We start from the raw sequence: 20,917 nt of genomic DNA, 5'->3' as shown, positions 1-20,917 counted from the left end.
CCTGGATTTGACTCCACGTGAGGATTACTGTCTTACTGTTCTGTAAAATGCAATTACACAGTACTGGGCTGACATGATGGATGAAATAAAGACATAAAAATGATGATAAAAAAACTATATAGCACATTGCTTTAATGTTACATAGTTGGTACATGACAGCATTTAGGTTTTTATTGCATAAGATTTCCTTTGCATGTTTAAATGAGATGGATAAACAGTTTTTGTGTGATCAAATATACAACTTGATACTGAAAGAATCAGTGCGGCATCAATTTTTATATCCATCAGAACACAAAGAAGTCTTTAAAGTGCAAAAAGTGAGTATCTCTTTATTAAGGATAATACGGTAAGAATAAATTCAATTTTAATACACCTCCTTTCACTCAGTTTTGCTAATAGAATGCCTTCAATAATGCTGTTCGCATGTAAGCAGAACTTCAGGATAATGCTACCACCTTAAGGTCACAACATTACATTACACAGCAGTTTGTTTGCTTAGGGCATACTCAAAAACATTTACATACAATATGTGTATGTAGGATCAGATGCTTTATAGTAATCTATTATGAAAAATGGCCTGGAATCCAAATTGAATGTTTCCTCATTCTGTATTTATCAAATGTTTAATACATGCAGCCATGTGGCCATTAGATCAGATGGCCTCTGATCAAACTCATGTTTAATTTGGTGAAAAAAGCCTCCTACGGTTGAGTATCTTTTGGTGCAAACAGACTCAGCTGCTGTTGGATTACAGTGTCAGATAATATTTTCCACCACAGAGATAAAAATCCTCTGTTGCTGTAGTGCACAAACACCAAGAAAGCTACAGTGAAGTTTCAAAGTGCGATTTATCAGCATCAACGACCAAAAATTACTTCTGGTCCAATAAAATTTCACGTTTACGGTCTATTAACAGAACAGAAAAAAGCTGTTTAGTAAATGACTCCTGTGTAAAATCAAACGGCTTCTGTTACACTGCTGTGGGATAACTGTGGAGTTATCGTCTCATACCGGGAAACATTTTAAAACATCTTAATGAGATCAAATGTAAAGTGGATTAACTCACTCAATGTCACCAAACAAAAAGCTGAATTAGCAACTCATATCTCTACAACTTAAAATAAAGCATTAGATTTTCAGTAAAATAGAAATTTATCGCTCTAATGCAAAGTAATATATTCACATTTCATGAAATACTTCAGCATGGATCCAGTTCACATAAATCACAACCACGTCCTCTTAAACTGAAAAGTGCTGCCTGTGATTTATCAGATTTGGAAACCAAGGCAGAAATACTTATTTAAAATAAAACTATTTTTGTAGTTAACTGTAATCCTGCAGGAGGTCAGTTATAACGGAAAAGCTGCCTGAGTTGAATTAATGGCTTGACAGAGAAAAGCAAAGCAAAGACAAGAAATGGCTGTTTAGGTGAGACCTAGAGTACTTCTGCAGCAATCAGATTAAAATCATCTTAATGCAATTATGGAAGGGAAAAAATATATGTTAAAAAAAAGATGACAAATAGTGGTTATTTCCAACAGTAAAGAAGATACCACAGCAGGCCAAGTCATTAAAATCATATAAAACTAGTCAGTTCTGTACACCCAGGAGTCCAGCAGATCAGAGCATCAGTTTATAACATTGTTCACACAACACGGCTGATAATTCATGTCATGTGGGATATAAACATGCAGGGTTACATCGAACGGACTACAGAACAGCTTCACATGTGGAAAATAAATTTGGCTTTTACAGTTTGACTCTGGCAAAAAAAAAAGGGTGTATTTGGTGTTCTACTGCTTTTTGTTTCCTTTCTGCTGGAGAATTAAATGAGATGTTTGTTACACAGAAGGTTACAGCCTGAAGCTAGTTAGTTTAGCTTAGCGTTAAGACTGGAAACAGGGGGAAACAGATGTACAGAGATAACAAAATCCACCTAATAACACCTCTAACTTTTACAAATTCATGACCAAACAAAAACTTAAGTTTAAAAATTAGAATTTGCTGTTTTATAGTGGGTTGTGTGACTATTTCTTGGCAGGCTCCAAGAAGTTATTGTGCTTGGCTATAACCCCTCCTGTTACTGCTGAGCAGAACCAGGCTAGCAGTTTCCATCCGTTTCTAGTCTTTGTGCTAAGCTAAGCTAATCCACTGCTGGTTGTAGCCTTGCAGTTGACAGACACTCATTTAACTCTACCGGGGAGTGAATATTTTCCAAAATGTTGAACCATTCCTTTAAATTTTAATATAAGTTGATGCAGGAGTCACTGACTTTACTTCACCTCTTCTGTCTCATCCTCTTTTCCATTCATATTAACACAAAAGGCAACTTCAACTTCAATCAGAATTCATAGTATAAAGTGTCTGGTTTGTCCCAGCCCAGGTCTTTTTCTCCCATGTTGGTTAAATCAACCCAAAAAGTACTGTAAGAACTGTACTTCTGGTTATTCTGTGTGTTAAAATAAAAGATTAGAATTTATTATAGCATACTACAAATACTGAATTTTCACTTCAGACAACATATTATCACACACAGTTCCCATAAAGCATCACAGCTACAATACATGGGTTACAAAGAGCATCCTGGGATTTTTTTTAGGACTTTAAGAGACAGGGTGTCATTATACTATATTTTACAGATCCTGTATTTTCAAGCTAATTTCCTGGAAACTTTGCTCATAATTTCCTATAAATTAGTTGGTATTTAGCTGTAAGTTGCTGTGAAATTTCCAAGAAAGGTTCACACAATGTGGTATTAATTATGAAGGGAAAGGAGAATGTGTTTGTTGCTACTGTTATTAAACACTCGCTCGTTATGTTTTAATTTTAAAAAACTAGTAGTAGGTAACAGATGCCAATATCCATCTGAGTTTCCTGGACAGACTAACAACAATATGTCATTTGGATTCTTCCTCTTTCAACTGCCATACACTGTGGAGCTGCTTGAGATTTGGTAAATAATTAATAATTGAGTCGACATTATGCTGCATATCGATCGAATTGAATTGTCACTTGTAGTTTTCAGCTGCACTGTAAATTCCTTAGTTTCTGATATGATCATAAACAAATAAAACAAACTACAAGCTTTAAAATTTCACAGGTTAAGCAGTTATACTTACAAATGTATTTCTACCTCTGGTAGTATTTGTCACCTACAAGAGAATTTCCTATTTTTGTCTTAAACACTCAAATATAACAAGCAAGTACTTAATAGTTTACTAACTTTCTCCATTTCCTTTATAATCAGTACCAAATTGAACATTCTGTGATATCCTGGTAATTTACAGTTAAATACCAGCTTATCTTTCGGGATATTATGTGGAAGATTCCCAGAAAATTACCTGGAAAACAGGGGACCTGTAAAATAAAGTATTACTGGTTTCATATTCCAAACCTGTCACTAATAACATAAGGAGTAGGATAGGTTTCTTTCTGCGTTGCTAGCATTTAAAGAAAAAAAAAAAAAACCCTCCTCCTCAGTGAAAGTGACATTTTGTGTTGCAAAGTCTACTTAGTTCGGGTCGATTTCCCTTGTTATCTAGTTGGCTCAGCGTGCTGTGTGTTAAGGCCTGTGTGGGTGGCCTGCCTCGTCAGCCAGGTTCAGGATGTAGCCGGCTATGTCGTCCTCTGTGGGGAAATCAGACATTACCCACGATTCATTGGCAGCAGTCACTTGCAGGCGGCATATTGGACAGTTTCGGCTCTGCCCGCTCCTGCAGAAACAGAAGACAGTGTGTGATAATTACCAGTTGGTGTGTGTATCATGGAAGACTCCAGCTTTCCTGTGACAAAACTAAAGTGATTTATCAACTAATAGAATAATTACTGAAACAAATTCAAGCTTTTCCAATCATCTTACCATTTATCAATGCACTTCTGACAGAAGCTGTGTGCACAGGGCAGGATAAGGTCGGCCTTCCCGTCCATACAGATACAGCACTCCTCCTCATCGGTCAGCTGCTTCACTCTGCACCCAAACACAAACAATTCAACTTTTAATCCATTTTTAAAAAGGAACTTTTTCCCTCACTTTTTGTATCTTATTTTGAAATGCAATGCCTTACACTGGATGAATATTGATGGCTTGTTCGCTGGGGATTTATCAGAGAAAAATATATTTTGCGTGTTATAAAAATGTATGAGAATTTAGACATGATACCCCCTCAGCCGGCTCAAAGCTCCGCCTATGGATGGCAATCCATTTTCTGGGATAACCAGTTATTCTGCTGAAAAATGAGTTGTTAAATTCATAATTTAAGCAGATTCTGGGACAAATCTGCCTCCTCTGTTCCTGTTCAGCTGTTCTGCTGTAAACAGGCCAGAAAACCAAATCACTTAAGGTACTTGTACTTACTCAACTTGGAGGATTTTGGAGTTGAAATGATTTAATAGGCTTCATTCTTTCGTCTTTATTTGGATTTCCGAACCCTTAAAAAGTCAAAAGTCAAAACCATACACAGAGGAAAACACTGCTCTGACCTGCCCATCCACATGCTGGCCTGGCAGGAGTCAGTGGAGGGGAGCTGGGCAGACGGGCCCTCGGTGGCGCCCTCTGCAGACAGCACCTCGGCAGCCTGGCTGGTGATGTCTCGGTACAGCTGGATGAACTGGTACAGGTTCATGATCCGCGATGCTTCCACCATACCGTTCTCCTTGTTGATCTGGGAAGAAGCAAAAGTGATAAGATGACTCATATGACACAGCGGCATGTAAATTATCTCTCAGGAGCCTCGGTCTTATTGTGTTGCTCGTAATAAAAGTAGAGATGCTGTCAACATGAACTGTGATCCCATTAAAATTGAATTGCAAAATGTCTCAACCACATTTTCATATGGGTGGAAGACTGAGGGAACACTAGAGTATGTAATAATTCTGCCTGCAAAGATCTCATGTCCTCCATGAAGAAAAATACTGATTTATATGTCTCATGTACTGACAGATATGAGATACCTCAAGGCTGTGGTTTTGGATTTTAGCAGCCATTTTTTCACAGGTAGTTGTTTATTGCTGTGTTTCACTGTATACACCATTTATTTTAGAGATTCCCTTCTTCAGGCAAAAACATAAGAAAAATATCCCTATGTGCACTTTCTCCCACATATAATCAGTTTGCAGGTGCATGGTTTCACAGGCATCTCTCTCTCTCTCTGTCACAGAATGAAAAGGTGCAGACAGATGCTCACATTGGCATGTGCTGCATGTGGAAAAGGGTATTCGGCCTCACCTTGGTACAAACAATCCTGACGGCCACCTTCCACAAGGCTGTGGCATCGGATCCTGGCTGCACCTCAAACAGCAGGTGCTTCTGCTGTCCAGCAGCTAGCTTGGCCGTGCTGAGAGAGATCCAGCAGAGAAAAGAGGGGCTCTACTTAATAAGCATTCTGCATCGTTTTTGTTGCTACAGCAGTAAACAGTGCATCGTATGAACACAGTGGTATTTAGCTTCACATTTTCACTAAACAACTATTCAGAGTTTTTCCACTGATTTGTGATTAATTCATCTGCTGTTTGCTTGTGTTTTGACTGCTGACACACTCATTAAAATGTAAAGGACTGGAAAATTAATGAGCTTTACAGTATAGAGCCAAATCAGCCAGATGCTTACTCTGCAGATCAGCTCTGGACGTACAGTGGTTTCAAGACCTCTTCACTTTTTGTGCACTTTATTGTGCTGTAGATTTAATTTTTTTAAGTTTTAGGTCGTCACACAATGACCCAGAATGCCAAGGTGAAAACAGGTTTTTAGAAATTTTTAATTCAGGACTTTGTAGAAGACCTTTGGCAGCAGTTACAGCTTTAAGTCTTCTCCACTAAGTCTCTACAAGCTTTGCACATCTGGATTTGGGCAGTTTATCCCATTCCTCCTGGCAGATCCTCTCAAGCTCCGTCTTTAGGTCTATCCACAGATGTTCTGTGGGTTTAAATCTGGACTTTGGCTGAGCAACTCAAGGACAGTCAGAGACTTGTTGTGAAGCCACTGCAGTGTTGTCTTGGCTGTGTGCTTCAGGTCATTGTTGCACTGAATGCCAATTTTATCCATTTAGAATTAAATCTACAAAGACAATAAAGTGCACAAAAACTGGAGGAGTCTGAATACTTTCTGAAACCACTGCACCCACAGGCAGTGACAGACAACCACTCACATTATGCTACATCACCTGGGACAGGCTCCAGCCACAGCATCACCCTCAACAGATGTTTATTTTTCTTCTGTTTTATTTCATACTGTTCAGTTTTCTTTGGAGAGTAGCTCACGTTAACCACATTACCCTGCATCCCTGTTTCTATCTCTGAGAGCTAGTGGACTAAAATTAAATTGGCAGAAGCAGGACCCAACGGGCCTGGGGAATAAAATGGGCCAAATCCTGGATGCTGGAATAGTGCTGCCAGTCTGCAGTTTAGCTCTTATTTGGAAACAGCCTAAACTACACTTGCCAAAAAAATCCACAAAACATTCAGGTCCCGGCATTCAGGTGTTCTTTGTGAAGTAAGGTCACATACTTCCATCTTTACATTCCTCTCACAGTCATCTGCTCAAAACACGTTTGTTCAACAGCAAACCTGTTTATTCCACTTTATTAAAGCTGTATGTTTCCATGATTCAACATCTATTATTCCTAACGGACGTTTATTTGTCCTATCGAGCAGGCTACATGTCCTCAAGAAACTGTGACTTACACGTCGTTAAGTTCGGCCACTCGAGCCAGAAACTCCTCGTAGGTGAGGTAGCCGCTGTCACGCACCAGTCCTACGTGTTTCACCAGCTTCTCAGGCAGACGGGTCATCACCGCCTGACCTGAGATCTGCTGGCCCATCCCGGGAACAGCAGCAGCACTTACAAGACAGCAGTGGCAGAAGACCGCACCTCATTCAGTTCTGCAGAGCCTGGAGGGGAATAAACAGATAAAAGTCTGTGTGTTCAATCTGGATTGGACTTTGTTTTGATTGTTTGTTTTGTGGTAACAAGTATCTATACATGTTCACTACAGTGCACTTTTTCCCCCTTACTTTACATTTCTGGTTTGATGCCTAACTGTGTTTTGCTGTCTCATTATTTGTACTTTGTGACAATAAAGTTTAATCTAATCTAATGTGTGGTTTCGTCTGAGCTCAGCTGCTGAGCCTTAAATCATCTTCATGTTATGTGGCCACTTTCACTGAAGTGTGAACCCAGTGTATTTACTGTGTACTTAAAAAACAGTAGAGGCTAAATAACAGCAAGCAGATGATACCATTAAGTGTATATTGGTGTGAGTATGCACTTTGAACTATTTATAAAATCAACTTATTGTCAATAGTGTGAATTAATTTAGCAAATCGATTCAACAGTTATCTATTAGGATTGTAAAATTACAGGAATTGTCAAAGTTGGAAACTTTGTGTGGGAATTAATGGGAATAAACTGTAAGTTAGCTAACGCCATTTAACTGACAATTTAAGAGGCTAGCTATCATGGTGCTAGCACAACTGTGATGCTGTTTCCTCTGCCAGTTTCTGTTATCATACAAGGCTGTAGGTTATAGTTTGTTATAGTTTCATTTATCCAGCATAAGTAAAAGTGTAAAGTTTCCAGAAACCCTATTATCTATGCAAAGAAACTGAAATATAATGAACTTAACTTTACAGTGCATACAGCAGTTACGTTGTCTAATCATGTGATGATATGCTACATATCCAAAGGTAAAATGTGTGTGGACACCTGGATGTGACATGTCATTCAAAAACAATGGGCATTAATCTGCTGCTGTAACAGCCTCCACTCTTTTCCCTTCAGGCTTTCTGCCAGATTTTTTGGAACCTGCCCGCAGGGATTTACGTCCACTCAGCCTCAAGAGCATTAGTGAGGTTCAGTACCAATGGGAACAGCAAGGCCTGGCTCATAGTGGGTGTTCCAGTTCACTCCAAAGGTGCTGGACAGGTTTGAGGTCAGGGCTCAGTGCAGGCCAGACAAGTTCGTCCACACCAAATAATTTCTTGTGAACTTAGAGAGAGTCTTCCCCAAACTGCTGCCACAAAGTGGGAAGCAAACCTTTCAGGAAAATATGTAGCCTGCAGGATTAAGATTCCCAAGCCAGAAGCACACAGGCCTTTGTGGACAGAGGTGTCCATTATCCACATAAAGGTCTAACACATGGCCGACTGCCCTTTCATCTGCAGTTGTGGTTCCTCTGATCTCGCTCAACAACAAACTTCTGTTTTTATTCTCTCTGATGTTTAATGTGAACATTAACTGAAGCTCCTGACCTGTGTGTGCAGGCATGCCACATGATTGGCTGATTGCATGAATAAGCAGGTGTACAGATGCTTCTAATAATAAAAAGTCTCCTGTGAGAGTACATGTACAATAAGAGGTGATGCTACTGTTACTGAGAGGTAATGTCAATGTCAATCTGAGGAAACAAACAAACCCTGTCACGTCAACTAACCACATGAATACTTCCTGTGGCAACAACAGTTGAGCCTATTCAACATTTCTCCAGCGATGAGGCCTCGGATATCAGAAAAACCTGACCATAATTTAGAATTTAATCGTCTAAACTCGCAGGAACAGCACCTGAATTGTATTAGCTTTATAATTAGCATTATATAACATCGTCCAACTGATCAGGAAGCTAACGCTGCGGACGTTAGATACCTTACCAGCTACCGCGGCGAATTAAAGCATTATTCTGACCTTCGGATATTAAAGTGACACTTTTATAAATAGCGTTTAATTAAATCATAATGCTGGACGTGAACCTCAAGTCAACCCCGACCTGTCTGCTTTAGCAAAAACGGCAGTTTGCTATCGAGGAGCTGCGTTAGTTTGCACGTAAACTCACCAGTCAACGAGCCACCGGGTGGAAGAGCCGACGTCCCGGTGAACGTAAGACAGATAAAGGTGGTTGTGTTGCGTGACGAGAGAGAAACAAGCTTCTTACCGAACTGTCAACATCCAGAGGCAGAAGTTTACCGTTAGCTTCGCTGCTAGCTTCTGTTTCTGTTGACAGACGCCACACGCTCGCCGTTTGATGACGTCGCAGGGCACGTCACGTCACCATTTACGGAAATGTTGTGAAACAGAAACTCCCTGTTTAAAGGACAATTCCCACTAAATTAATTAATCTAAAACACTCAAGACATTTAACTGTCACATCATGAATAATGATAAGGAGAGAAAGAAAAAGAAGCAGAGGAAGAAAAGCTGAAAAAAAAGACATAATGTGAGGTAAAAACTCACATAACGTCAGGATAAAAGGTGTTAAACACAAATGGGAGAAATGCCATAAATTAGAAGTAATCAGTCTTAAGCTCTTAAAATCTTGGATCCGGTGTAAAAAAGCTAAATTCCAGAGTGATGTGGTCATGCCTCTTGGTTCTGGCTTCAAATTTATCTGAGCTAATGGATTATAATATAATACAATAACACTTTATGGCTTAAAATAAAAAAACAATAATGTTTTTCTTCAAATTTAACCTATAAATGTATGATTCATCTGAATAAAGAAAGTAGAACCTAGATAGTTTTGTTCTTTTTATGATTTAGACATTTTCTGAAAGGAGAATATTCAGTTTACAATCTTTTTTTAAATTGCAGGAGAAAGACGATGTGAGATTGGTTCAGATTACACGTAACCACAGGGTGTCTGAGAGGCAGTAGGCGGTAAAAAACAAGTGGAAGTAGAGACCACAATGAGCTGAGGAAAGTGAAGGAAATTGCATTTGACTGGAAGACAGGAGAGAAGAACAGGCCACCTGGGGACAGGTATGAGGAGGATAATGTAAGATATATTCAGGAGGACGACATCAGAGAGTAACAGGAGGAGAAAGTGTGAAATGAGTATGAAGTGAAATGTGCAAGAACATCCAAGAAAAAGAAAAAGAGTGGATTAACTTCTGATACGACCTGAATGAGGTGTCACTGTAACAGAGTTAGAGGAGTTGGGTGAACTTAGTTCTCTGGTGAAAAAGTCTATTTCTCACCCCAAATCTCATTTCAGGTTTGGCTCCATCTGCAGCCAGGCCATCTGTTATTTACTGGCAAACACAAACACCTGAGGGAGGGGGCTCATACAGAGTAGAGGCTGCAGCACAGGTGACACCTGTAACTCTGTCAGACACGATCTTCACAGATTCATAATCCCCATATTAGGTTTACATTTTGTATATTTACCTAATATTGTCATTCAGTTTCTCCATATTGTAATTTTACTGTTGTTATTTCTGTGCTGGAGGAGATACCTCTCCTCTGTTGTTCTGCCTCTGGACTCTTTCTCTTCTTTTTCTCATTAAATTTATTGTTTTTTTTGTTAATTTAAGTTAAATAAAGCTAAACAAATACAGTATCATTTACTAAGCATCTAACTGCTGACATTAAATGTAATAATAACCTTCAAAATGTGACAATATATATCTGTCAGTGGACAAAAAATAAAATAAAATAATATTTCATGTGAAATAATAAGTTAAGGTAGATTAAATTTAATTTGAGCAATCTAAACCAGTAAAATGTAACTATATGTCTCTCCATATTAAACTGTTATTGTGCTATTACATTCACCAGTTATAAGTGCTTTGCAACATTTATATGAAGTAATAATTTGCAGGTATTGTAATGAAGTGATCCATAAGCATTTTCCACCAATTTAGAACAATTTATATAATGTCCTGTTACACTTTTAATCCAATAATCAGGACATTTTTATTGCATTTAGTCAAGTTACTGTTCAGCTCTTTAATTGGTAGAAAATGAGGTTCCCTGTGTGTCAAGTTGTAAATTTTCCAGCAGATGGCAGCAAAGAATACCAAACAAAATTTAGCTGAAGTCCACAGATTATAATACTGTATATTTAAAATACGAAACTCTTAAGCTGTTTTGATTTGTCATAACTTAAATCAAGCTGTTTGGAATAAATAATAAAAGTTGTGCAAGGAAAGAAGTATTTATAGTCATTGCTTTGATTGATTTGTAGGAGAAATGCTGTGGAAAAAGTCATTAAACTTGATTTTTCTTTTACCTGATGGAACCTCTGCTTCAATATCGGCATCAGGTTGAGGCTTGCTCTGACAGCTCTACCTCAGCTCCTCACAAATCCTCACTCACCACATAGAAATGTTAATATATTTGGTCCAAATCCAACCTCTTGGAAACACTGTGTGAAAGGCAGCGATCTGTTAAATGAGTCTGGGTGCACACCTGGATGTAGGTGGTGATTCAAGAGGTCTGGAACCTGGAAAACAACACGTATCAGAGGTAAGTTTGTTGTTTTTGAGCTTAGATTCAGCAGAGGTCCTCTTGCTTGGAAAAGAGGGGGGAAAGAAAAGATACTAGTCAGGTATTAACAACTTTATGTACAGATTTTCTGAAAATGAACGTAAGTATAAAGGATCCATACTGTACAGATCATTTTTAATACATCACACTGAAAACATACAACAGATCTGCAAACAACCCAAGAAAATATGGATTGTTTTGAATTCAATAAACAGCAGTAGTCCAAAATGAACTTGTAGCATCCATAATTAATACTGTACATACAGGTGATCATTTAAAAACGTCCTCCGTTACTTTTTTAATTGACTCACTGGCTGTGTGGTCCATAAACTGACTGTTCTTATGATGAGCCACTCTTTCTGACTGGCAGTGACGACTATTCGTACGCACTCGATGTCGAAGCCGATCTTGTGGTCGACATTGTCGACTTCGATGTTTCCGCCTTTAAACTCCCCTAAGGTGATGTAGGACGTACACTGCCTTCCCTGTTTAGTTTCCACAGACTTCTGTCCAACCTCCAGCGCTCCGTGATGAAGGACGTCATTCTGCCGATCGTCTGTGCCCGTGACGATTTTAATTCTGCTGATTTTAACTGATTTATTAAAGATTATGACGAAGAAATCTCCAGTGCAGGGAGGCTTCCCCCAGAAATACTCATCAACAATGCTACTGTAAGCCTTCGTGGCGTCGTAGTTTTCAAAGACGTTGATGTTTGTGTAAAGGTTGGCAGGAGGGTTGTCAGGAATGTCTATGGAGTCTTCTTCAAAGTCGTCGTCCTTCAGTTTGTTCTCTGCTCCTTTGTAAGAGGAGTAGTAGCCCATGTGCTGGAAAAGCGAGGGTTTGAAGCGGATCACGTCCTTCTGGGCCAGCAGACCCCTGAAGTGGATGAGGAGCCAGTCGCAGGGCATTTCCTGGTAGAACATGAGGAGGAAATGAGCCAGACGTGGCAGATCTCTGGAGTGGTACAGCTTCCCGATGTAGCCCAGCTTGGAGAACTCCAGCATCACCCAGTAGGAGCCTTCTCTGGAGGTGATCACCTTCTTCAGGGCTGTCAGGAAGTTCCTGGAGCAGCGAACATCGTCCTCTAACATCATGTAGAAGTGAGAGAGGTTCGTGCAGAAGTTGAGGAGGAAAGCGTAGTCCACATTCTGCTTAGAGCGGAAACGGACCCGGTCCTCCGGGTCGTTGTAGTTCCTTTTCAACCCATCTAGAGACGGGTAATACTCCTCTGGAGTGTGGATCACCAGGAGGCGTCCGGCTATGATGTGGTGAGCAAACTTCCTGGTGATTTCCTGCACCAGGTTCTCACACCAGACCAGGTCAAAGTCTGCCAGGTGGACCACAACCACAATCTCTTTCAGTTCCTCGTAACTGGACTGATCGAAGATGGATTTGATTGTTTCCAGAAGGTAGTTCCCCTTTTTCCTCTTGACAGATGACAAACCGATGGTAAGATACTCTGTGAACAGAAATCTCTTTATTATGGAACGAAACCCTCAAACATTTCTTGTTGCTTGTGATTAAATCTCAGAAACTAGCATCAAAGTAGAATCACCTGGGTAGAAATACCTACTTTTGCGTGGCAAAGGAATCCCTGCGAGATAGCGATATGTCACATTAATGGTCCCAGAGAAATTGGACAAGTCTCTGAATGTGTGGACGTATCTCTCAGAGTTTGCAGGATGCATCAGTGTCTCTCCCAGCTGTCTCTTTTCAGCCTCCTAAAATCACAAAAACAAGCACACATTGAGCAAGAGCAGAATGCCAAGAATAAAAATCTGACAGAGGCTTTCGAAAGCATCACCATAATCACACTCTGATGCATCTCTGAGGCGAGAGACCTACCAGCACATATCCATCGTCCATGTACAGGTTGAAAAAGAGCAGGAAGGTGATGAGGAAGCCGAGGAATGGGAGCATGGATCGTTTCCTGAAACACCTCATCTTGTCCATGGACTTCCACATCAGCCTCATGATCACACCTCTCACTGCAGGAAACCAGAGACAAACAGAAAGTGGGGAATTAACATGTATGAGAGCTTGCACACATGACTAACTACATATTAAAAAAAACATTCTGATCCTTGTAGACATTGGGGTTGTGACATTGATATTAAAGATTAGTAGTGGACCTCTGTGAATAGAATAACAAAGACCTCATCACTTGCTTTAATCAAATCAGTTTTGCCTCAGTTATCAGAGGAGAACGGATATTTCATCTAAACAGAAAGGGCAAAAAGACGGTTTGTGCTGAAACAATTGGGTGATTAGTAATTTAATCAACAAATCAAAAACAATTGTGATAGTAGATTGAAGTTTTAACTCTTTTATCAAACAAATAATGTCCAAAATTCACAAGTTTCAGCTTCTCAAATGTGAGAATTTGCAGCTTTTCTCTTTTATTCATGCAACTGAATGTCTGTGGAGTTTGGTCAGTTGATCAGGTAAAACAAATGCTTTCTTTAATGTTTTCATGAGACTGTTTACTAGAGATGGGGACAGGAAACACAGGAAGACAAAGATGGTATGATCTGTAACAAAGGTGCTCAGGTAGGATCAAATTGAGTTCCAAAATTCAACTGTTTTTGTTCTGTTTTGGTCTCCACCTCCACCTGAGGGAAATATCTGGCTCTTCTGCTGCTAAATGCTGCACAATGTTCAACAGCTCATCTCTACCTGAGTGTGTGTGCTGTTCGGTGTTGAGCAGGTTGTGTAAAGTGAACTGTGGCAAATGCTTCAGGGCTGATGAGAACGATGAGAAAAGTTATGGGCCCTGATAACAATGAGCTGAAAGACGCCAAAACATTTGGTAAGAAGGGAACTACGGTCGAATGATGATTCTCTGTGTTCATCACTATGACTGACTCCTTTCATGTTATTCAGTCATTTGATCCACTCTTGATATAAAAATATTGATTAGTGCAGATTTAATTAAAAAATAATCATTAGTTTGCAGCCTTGAAGTATCAATTCATCTTTAATTGGGTTATGATGAGGTGCTGAGTGTGACAGATGTGGCCAACAGCAGTGACAGAGACAGGCTACAGAAGGCTGATTTCAAGGTTTATCATTGGATTTACGCAAAACGACTGCTAATAATGAGTAATTCTGGTTGTTAATCTAACTGTTCACGGGGGGAAACGTCAGTCATCTGTTCAGTTTGCGTGCAGCTGTCACACAAGCCAGATGATGTTTCAGGGATCAATAAAACCCTGGTGACATTTGGAGATAGAAAATAAATGCTCTCAGCCTTGTTCAGGGTGATATTTGCTCACAGTGTTGACAGTCCTTGAACTAAAGAGAATTACTCTGCTCGCTATCTGTCCTAATTGGCACCTCATCTAAAAAAAAACTACTGATCCCACAACGCCCTCCCTAATTCTGATGTTGTGAAACACCAAAACGAAGCCTTCAATGCGAGAAACCGTGAGCTCCCCCCGGTGACAGGGACAATTTCGGCACAGTGCCCCCCCCGCCTCTATGCACAATAACTCAATAAACAACTCGTTATTCATTGTGTTATTCATTGTTCGAGTTCCATTTTAGGGGGGGAAACCATCTGCCATCTGCCAGAGAAGTAAGCCATTTTGTGTTTCTGTCACAAAAACTGCTCCACGGCGGCACCTGAGAGACAGAGCGGCAAGAGTAAGTGGAAACACAATGACAGCTGTGAGTCAATATTATGAAAAGTCCTCACAAAAGCACCCCGACACACACACAAACACACACACACTATTGTTGGGAGATGGCAGCCTGCGAAATCAGATATTGAGACGACGAAGGAATATCTAACAAGGCGAAATAATGGCCACATGCTTTCTCTGCGAGAGAGAAAATACTGCAAAGAAATTAGATTTTTGTTTGCTTTCTCTGAGTGAATCTAAACAACAAACAAGCCTGCAAGAGGTCACGTACATTTATATGGAAATGAAGGTACATCTATGAATAAATAAGCACCATTTTTCTGGGCCTGTTTGCTTTAGTTCAAAATGCTCTTTTGCCAAGTTGCTTTTTGTTTTTTCCACAGCAAATTATCAGCGTGTATGCCCAGAGAGATCATTTCTATGACTGAAGTCATTTTAGATTAGAGCTAGTAAAATAATAACAGGTAGTGGGGAATACAAATGAGTTCCAGGATTAAAAACTGTTATATATCCTATAGGAGGGTTTATCTTTACTGGTGAACATCAAAACTGTCTCCTAAGAGCAGAAATGAGGAGATTTGTGCTGTCCTCTAATCTTTTGTTGTATAAATGTAAACTACACAGGAAAAAAAGGAATTACAACAGTGCTATAAGCCGGGCTGTCCTGTCCTTACAAGTAAATCTTCTGCTATGAAAACTAAAGTAAATAAAGCAAAACTCAAACTCTCCTTCCATTAATATTTCCAACATCTACATCTCATCAGTTTCAACAAGAGCTTGTGGACAAATTATATTAGCAGGTAAAGGGTAAATTGCCTGGAGATGTTGTTGTACCGCAGCAAATGTCATTAAATTACTCCTAAATTGCACATTAAGGCTGCCAGCAGTCAAACGCTCTGTTTATAGTGCGGCTGAAAGGGTCTTAATTTTTTCTCCTCCCTCAGTCAGCCTGTCAGTCTTAAGAGCAAAAACCTGTTCAGCCATGTTTCTTTCAATTCTGATCTGGACTAAGTGGAACGGAACATTAAAACAGGAAGTTTTTAGTTTCCAAACCTTAAGCTTAGGTCTAGAAATACAGTCTTTAGTGTATATATTTGAGGAAAAACAGGCACTCAGTGGCTGAAGAACACAAAAAGAAGTCTTGAGTTTGCATCTATATCAGCAGCATTTAAAGGGGAACAGTTGGAAAAGACACAATGGTCAAGATATCCAGACTTTAACACCACAAACAGACTAAAGCAGTGGAGATACAACAGGAAGCCACTCACTGTGAACAAGGGCTGAACAATATGAAAAAAAAAAAAGTGATTTTTTTCTAAGGTAGAGCAGAATATGATTTATAGACCCTGGCATCTCTGTAACACCTCAGTACTTCATTTATAATGATATGTTGTGACGCATTTTACTTTTATCAAATAAATCGCAGCTCCTTTGAAACAAAATGGAGGAAAAGCTGAAGCAACGACTTCCTGATTCTCTGTGATACAACTTTAAGGAGCAACTAATTAATCTATGTTATGTAAAGTTACTCTGAATCGCTTTATTGATAAAATAAAAGAATTCCTTGCCTATCTGCCTTGTAGACGGCCACACCCCAAACTCCATGTCCATGTAAAATTGGTGGAGTGGCCCTTTGAAAGCATTGTTATTGGACACAGTCTGGGGTTTTGCAGGATCATCTGATATCATTGTTTTCAGCCCATCATGCTGTAAAAAGATGTATCAAGATTTATCAAACCACAGCTGATTTACGCTTAAAAAAACATCTTTTCCTGGTGTGATTCTGCACATTCATAGATTTTTCTCAGCAGTGCTGTCAGTTCCTATTGGTTTCCTAAAATGAAGATTAACAGCTTTCCTAAAAAGTCTGATTTTAGCAGTAATTTGGAAAACGGAGGGCCTGCAGCCTGAAAGTTAGCAGAGACAGGTTTGTGGCTGGAGGGTCGCGGAGTCAATAACTGAGCCCGCTGATGAGACTCTGATTGTGGAGAATAAACGAGTAATGCTTTAAATTCAACAACGTCCATCAAGGTGCCCTTCAGCAAGGCACTTAATCCCCATTTGCGTCAGCAGCAGCAGCAAAGTCTCCACCAGCAGGAGCCTGTGGTTGTACTGGGAGGCTCCCAGGAGGGAATTTGCGTAACTGTACGAAATGCAGAAACAGAATATGCCTGCTCAGCAAAAACAGCCTTCCCTGAGTAAATGAAGACAGAAAAAGATGGATGGGACACCTGTTGCTGCAGAGACAAAGCGCTGCGAGACTCGACTGTGATGAATCTACATGACAGCTGGTTCACGTTATTGATTCACAGATTATTTGAGGCTGTTAAATGCATTTGCTTTAGGGTTCACCATATGATGTTCTTGTGCACTACTGCTTCTGCTGTGAGCTCCGTGGTGCATTTTGTGGTGTACCGAAGTTTTAAATCTGGTGTCTGTGGCGACATTCCTGTGTTGATGCCTTTCACATCAACCAGCAATGATGAGTTTGCCAGAGCTAAAGAGGGGGGCAACTAGAGACGTAACGATATCATCAATATCACGATATCGCGAGAAAAAAAGTGACTCGATGCTGTTGTGGACGGGACGGTAACAAACGGCAGGTCTTCTGGGCAAAACTACAGAGACCATCGTCCTTTGCGCTCTGCTCGCTCCCTTTTCAAATCTGCAGTGAGACCACCAGCGTTTTTTAAATCTGACGTGAAAAAATATCGCAATAAATATCGTATTGTGGACTTGTTATCGAGGTATTATCGTATCATTTCATTTCGATGTTGTTACATCCCTGGGAATAGCAATGGAGATGGAGAACGCGACTGTAAGAAACCAAACGAAAGAAACGTTTCTGATGCTCCTAAATAAAAAAGAAATTGGATCTCTGAGGTAGAATTATAGTCTAAAAGAGAAAGTGATTGACGGCGAGGACAAACATGGATTATTACTGGTGTGGCATCATAAACACGTTGACAGTGTTGGTGCAGTTACTCTTGCTGCCAGAAGGAGACAAAAGCTCCACACTGCAGGTTTAAAGACTAATAGAGGTGGGAGGTGATTATGAAGTAATGTCTATTATCTATTTTGTATTTTAGTGTGAAGAGTCTTATCAAATGCGTCTCTAACTGCATTAAAGCATGGTCTTTTCAACTTCGAAGCTCCCCAGAGGATTAGATACCCAAGGTGAGTCACCTTTTGTCTCTGGCTCTGTCTCGCTCATTGTGTGTTTTTGGTGTGTGATTTCACTTCTTATACAAACAATGTTTTTGTATTTTTTCCACCAGAAATTCTATATTAACTAGAATGGCAATCAGTAGAGTGAATGCTTCCTCCAAGGCCAAACAATCCTACGTCTGTCTGGCTCTTAGAATTTGGTGCAGGTTCAGATTATTGTCTGGATCTGCACCAAACTGTACAAACTCATAGATCTCAAGACCATAAATGTGTCTGATTATTTTCATAAAGATTAGTACATTACCTCCTGAGACAAAAAGCACTATTTTGTGATTTTAAAAATCCTGGTTCCACGCCTTTAACGGAATGTGTACCAAAATGAAATGGGTTCCTCTTCGGCCCATGATCCGCATCATCAGTAATTTGTAATAAACAAACAAACACAGGTGAAAACTAATCTTCTTCTGCAAATAGGGCTACAAGTGACACATCACCTTGTATAAATGCATTTGTGTGACAGATTTAAAATAAATTACAGTGTGTTTGTTCATGGTAACGAAGGGACATGTCGCCCAGTCCAACACTGAGGCTCACTGGAGTGTTTTTGAAAGGTTTTGGACAATAACGGAGCTCTATGGCGCTGAGGATACACGGACAGTGCTTGTTAAAAGGATCAATTCATGGTTGGTTTTCGTTTGTTGATGGAATTTGTTGACAGCAAGAAAAATACTGGCAACTGTATCTTTTAACATTTACAACATTGTTTGATTTCACCATCCTTTGTTTCTGTAATTCTGTTTTGGTGACCTCCACTCCTCAAAACGAAAGATTCTACCTTTTTTACCCTTTGTTAACAGCCTTAAATTGAAGGCCTTCGCTCTCAGTGTGTCACCTTGTGTAAATAAACACAGTCCACACATCACTCATTCACAGTCCACTGCAACCTAAACAGTAAGAATGATGCTGTCTCTTTACTCAGATGGTTTCAGCTCTGTTTCAGAGATCATCATAGTGCTGAGATGTGCTCTGGAATCTGTGCCAAGGGCTGTTAATGGCTTTTTTTAATCCCCTCTAGTTTATGAACTTCACACAGTCTTGTGGAACTCTGTGAATATAATTTAATATACAATGCGCGTCTCAGACACTATATCCAGCTATTATTCTCCATCTCCATCCTGCCTCTGCGGGCCTCGGGCAGAGAGCTAATGTGGGTCAAAGCGCTGACTGCTGAGGAGAGCCTATCCTCATTACAGTCGCCACCACTGGGACCGCGAAAGCCTTTCATGTTCGTCTTTGACCTGAAAGGTAAATACACTCCAGATGCAATTTACATGTACTGCAGGCCTGCTCTATGAGCTTTAGAAGTAGAGCATTATGTCAGCTTAAGGCTAAAGCCTCCTTTAATCATGAATACTGTGCAGCTGCACTTTGCAGGCAGCCGAGATCATCGATTACAAAGATTTGGTTATTTTAAACGGTGGTACTGATAATCTGAGACACTAAAGTGATAAGATGGAGCTAGCTGGTTAGCATGCTAACATCAGTAGAGGATAAGAAGTGAGAAAAATAGAGGCAAAACATTGGCATCGCTTTCCACGGCTGGAGTCAGCTGTTGAAGTTTGATGCTGAACTCGCGACGTTTCTTCTAGACTTGTAAGCAAACATCAAGGATGTAATGATATCGAAATCTCATGATATTTACTACGATATTTAAAAAAAAAAAGGCAAATGAATTTTTCTCTTGATTGAACAAAGAACAAGGTATTAATTTTAATTTCCAAAACGTCAGTGTGTAGGTAGGTGCAGTCTGGCAGTGTCTGCATAACGTTTTTTATCACTTTTGTTCTCGCGATATTGTGAAATTGACGATACCACTGCATCCCTACTAAGCATCTGCTAATGCTAATGTTGGCTATGTCGCGATAGCAAAGCTTACAAGTAGCTCCTTTAGAGTGCTCATAAAAAAATAGAGAACTCTAAAACCTCAGCAGCTGATGAAGATCATGTGATGTGACTGAAAACTCCAGGGCCATATCCAAAATCACTCGCTCACTTTCAGACACTATCCAGGTCATTTTCTCTGCACCGTTAATTACATCATCGCTGTCACATGATTTTCCTCTCTTGGTTAGTGACCATCAGATCATCAGTCTACATTGTGGGATACTAGGGTTCCACTATAAAGGGTATAGTAATTCTCACTATGCATTCGGACAGCACTACAAAATGGTTTCTGTGTAGTGAGTAGTGAGTGATTTCAGTCTCAGCCCAGGACTGCAACTCAACAGACCTTGTAGTTGAGGCTGTTTTCAATGTCAAAAGCGAACTTTGAAGCTCAGCACACTCACACAGTTTGACTGTACTAAAGGACATCAGAAGGTGAATGAACAGTGGAAGATCCACAGTTGGATGTTTCATTAATTTAGCATGAAACACACTGAGCCTGTTTTTTTTTTTTACCTCCAGAGCAGAAAAGCTCAGCCTCGCTCTGCAACATGGCTCCACCTCTGGCTCATTTCCCAACCGTTTCTAAGCTTCCTGTAATGTGAATATGTCGGGGCTGTTACAGTCACAGTGAATCCATATGCAAGGTGGAATAATAATGAAGAGAAAGTGCTTTCAAAAAACGCAATTAATCTCTTATAAAATGGCTACTCAGTGCCTCTAATGAGATGCCATTTTAATAAGCCTGTGTGTTGAACAACAAGGCCATTTGGTAAACACTATTGTTCATTTGCCTGTTGACGTCCGGGCAGTGTGTAAACCCAGGCAGACCATGCTGAGCTGGTGTGTGTTTGTTTGTGTGTGTGGCAGGAAAACGGGGCAGCTGGAGAGACACTGGTGAGATGTC

The 20,917-nt window shown here is 40.0% G+C and overlaps 2 protein-coding genes across 3 annotated transcripts in view; both read right to left on the bottom strand.

Moving 5' to 3' along the window:
- Positions 1-100: 100 nt before the first annotated feature.
- Positions 101-9,011, bottom strand: rnf141 (ring finger protein 141). Of its 2 annotated transcripts, none has more exons than XM_018672595.2 (6): positions 8,922-9,011; positions 6,679-6,885; positions 5,225-5,333; positions 4,480-4,661; positions 3,860-3,967; positions 101-3,713 (listed from the first exon to the last, which is right to left on the bottom strand). In XM_018672595.2, the coding sequence occupies exons 2-6, from the start codon at positions 6,813-6,815 to the stop codon at positions 3,563-3,565; spliced, it is 687 nt and encodes a 228-aa protein (XP_018528111.1). In that variant the 5' UTR covers positions 6,816-6,885; positions 8,922-9,011; the 3' UTR covers positions 101-3,562. The 2 variants fall into 2 exon arrangements, with proteins under 2 accessions (XP_018528111.1, XP_018528110.1); XM_018672594.2 differs by having other exon boundaries at positions 8,823-8,998.
- A 103-nt stretch (positions 9,012-9,114) lies between these two features.
- LOC108880875 (alpha-1,3-mannosyl-glycoprotein 4-beta-N-acetylglucosaminyltransferase C) overlaps positions 9,115-20,917 on the bottom strand; it is a 33,918-nt gene continuing 22,115 nt past the window's right edge. Inside the window, exons 2-5 of the mRNA XM_018672592.2 lie at positions 13,100-13,242; positions 12,828-12,975; positions 11,566-12,713; positions 9,115-11,210 (exon numbers count right to left, since the gene is read on the bottom strand). Coding sequence (XP_018528108.2) covers positions 11,076-11,210; positions 11,566-12,713; positions 12,828-12,975; positions 13,100-13,228 — 1,560 coding nt within the window. The 5' untranslated portion in view covers positions 13,229-13,242 and the 3' untranslated portion in view covers positions 9,115-11,075. The remainder of the gene's footprint in view (positions 11,211-11,565; positions 12,714-12,827; positions 12,976-13,099; positions 13,243-20,917) is intronic.

The sequence above is a fragment of the Lates calcarifer genome, linkage group LG10, assembly GCF_001640805.2.
Source record: "Lates calcarifer isolate ASB-BC8 linkage group LG10, TLL_Latcal_v3, whole genome shotgun sequence".
Taxonomy (NCBI): Eukaryota; Metazoa; Chordata; class Actinopteri; family Centropomidae; genus Lates; species Lates calcarifer.
The sequence above is the reverse complement of the archived record's forward strand: the minus strand, read 5'-3'. Positions and strand labels throughout refer to the sequence as shown.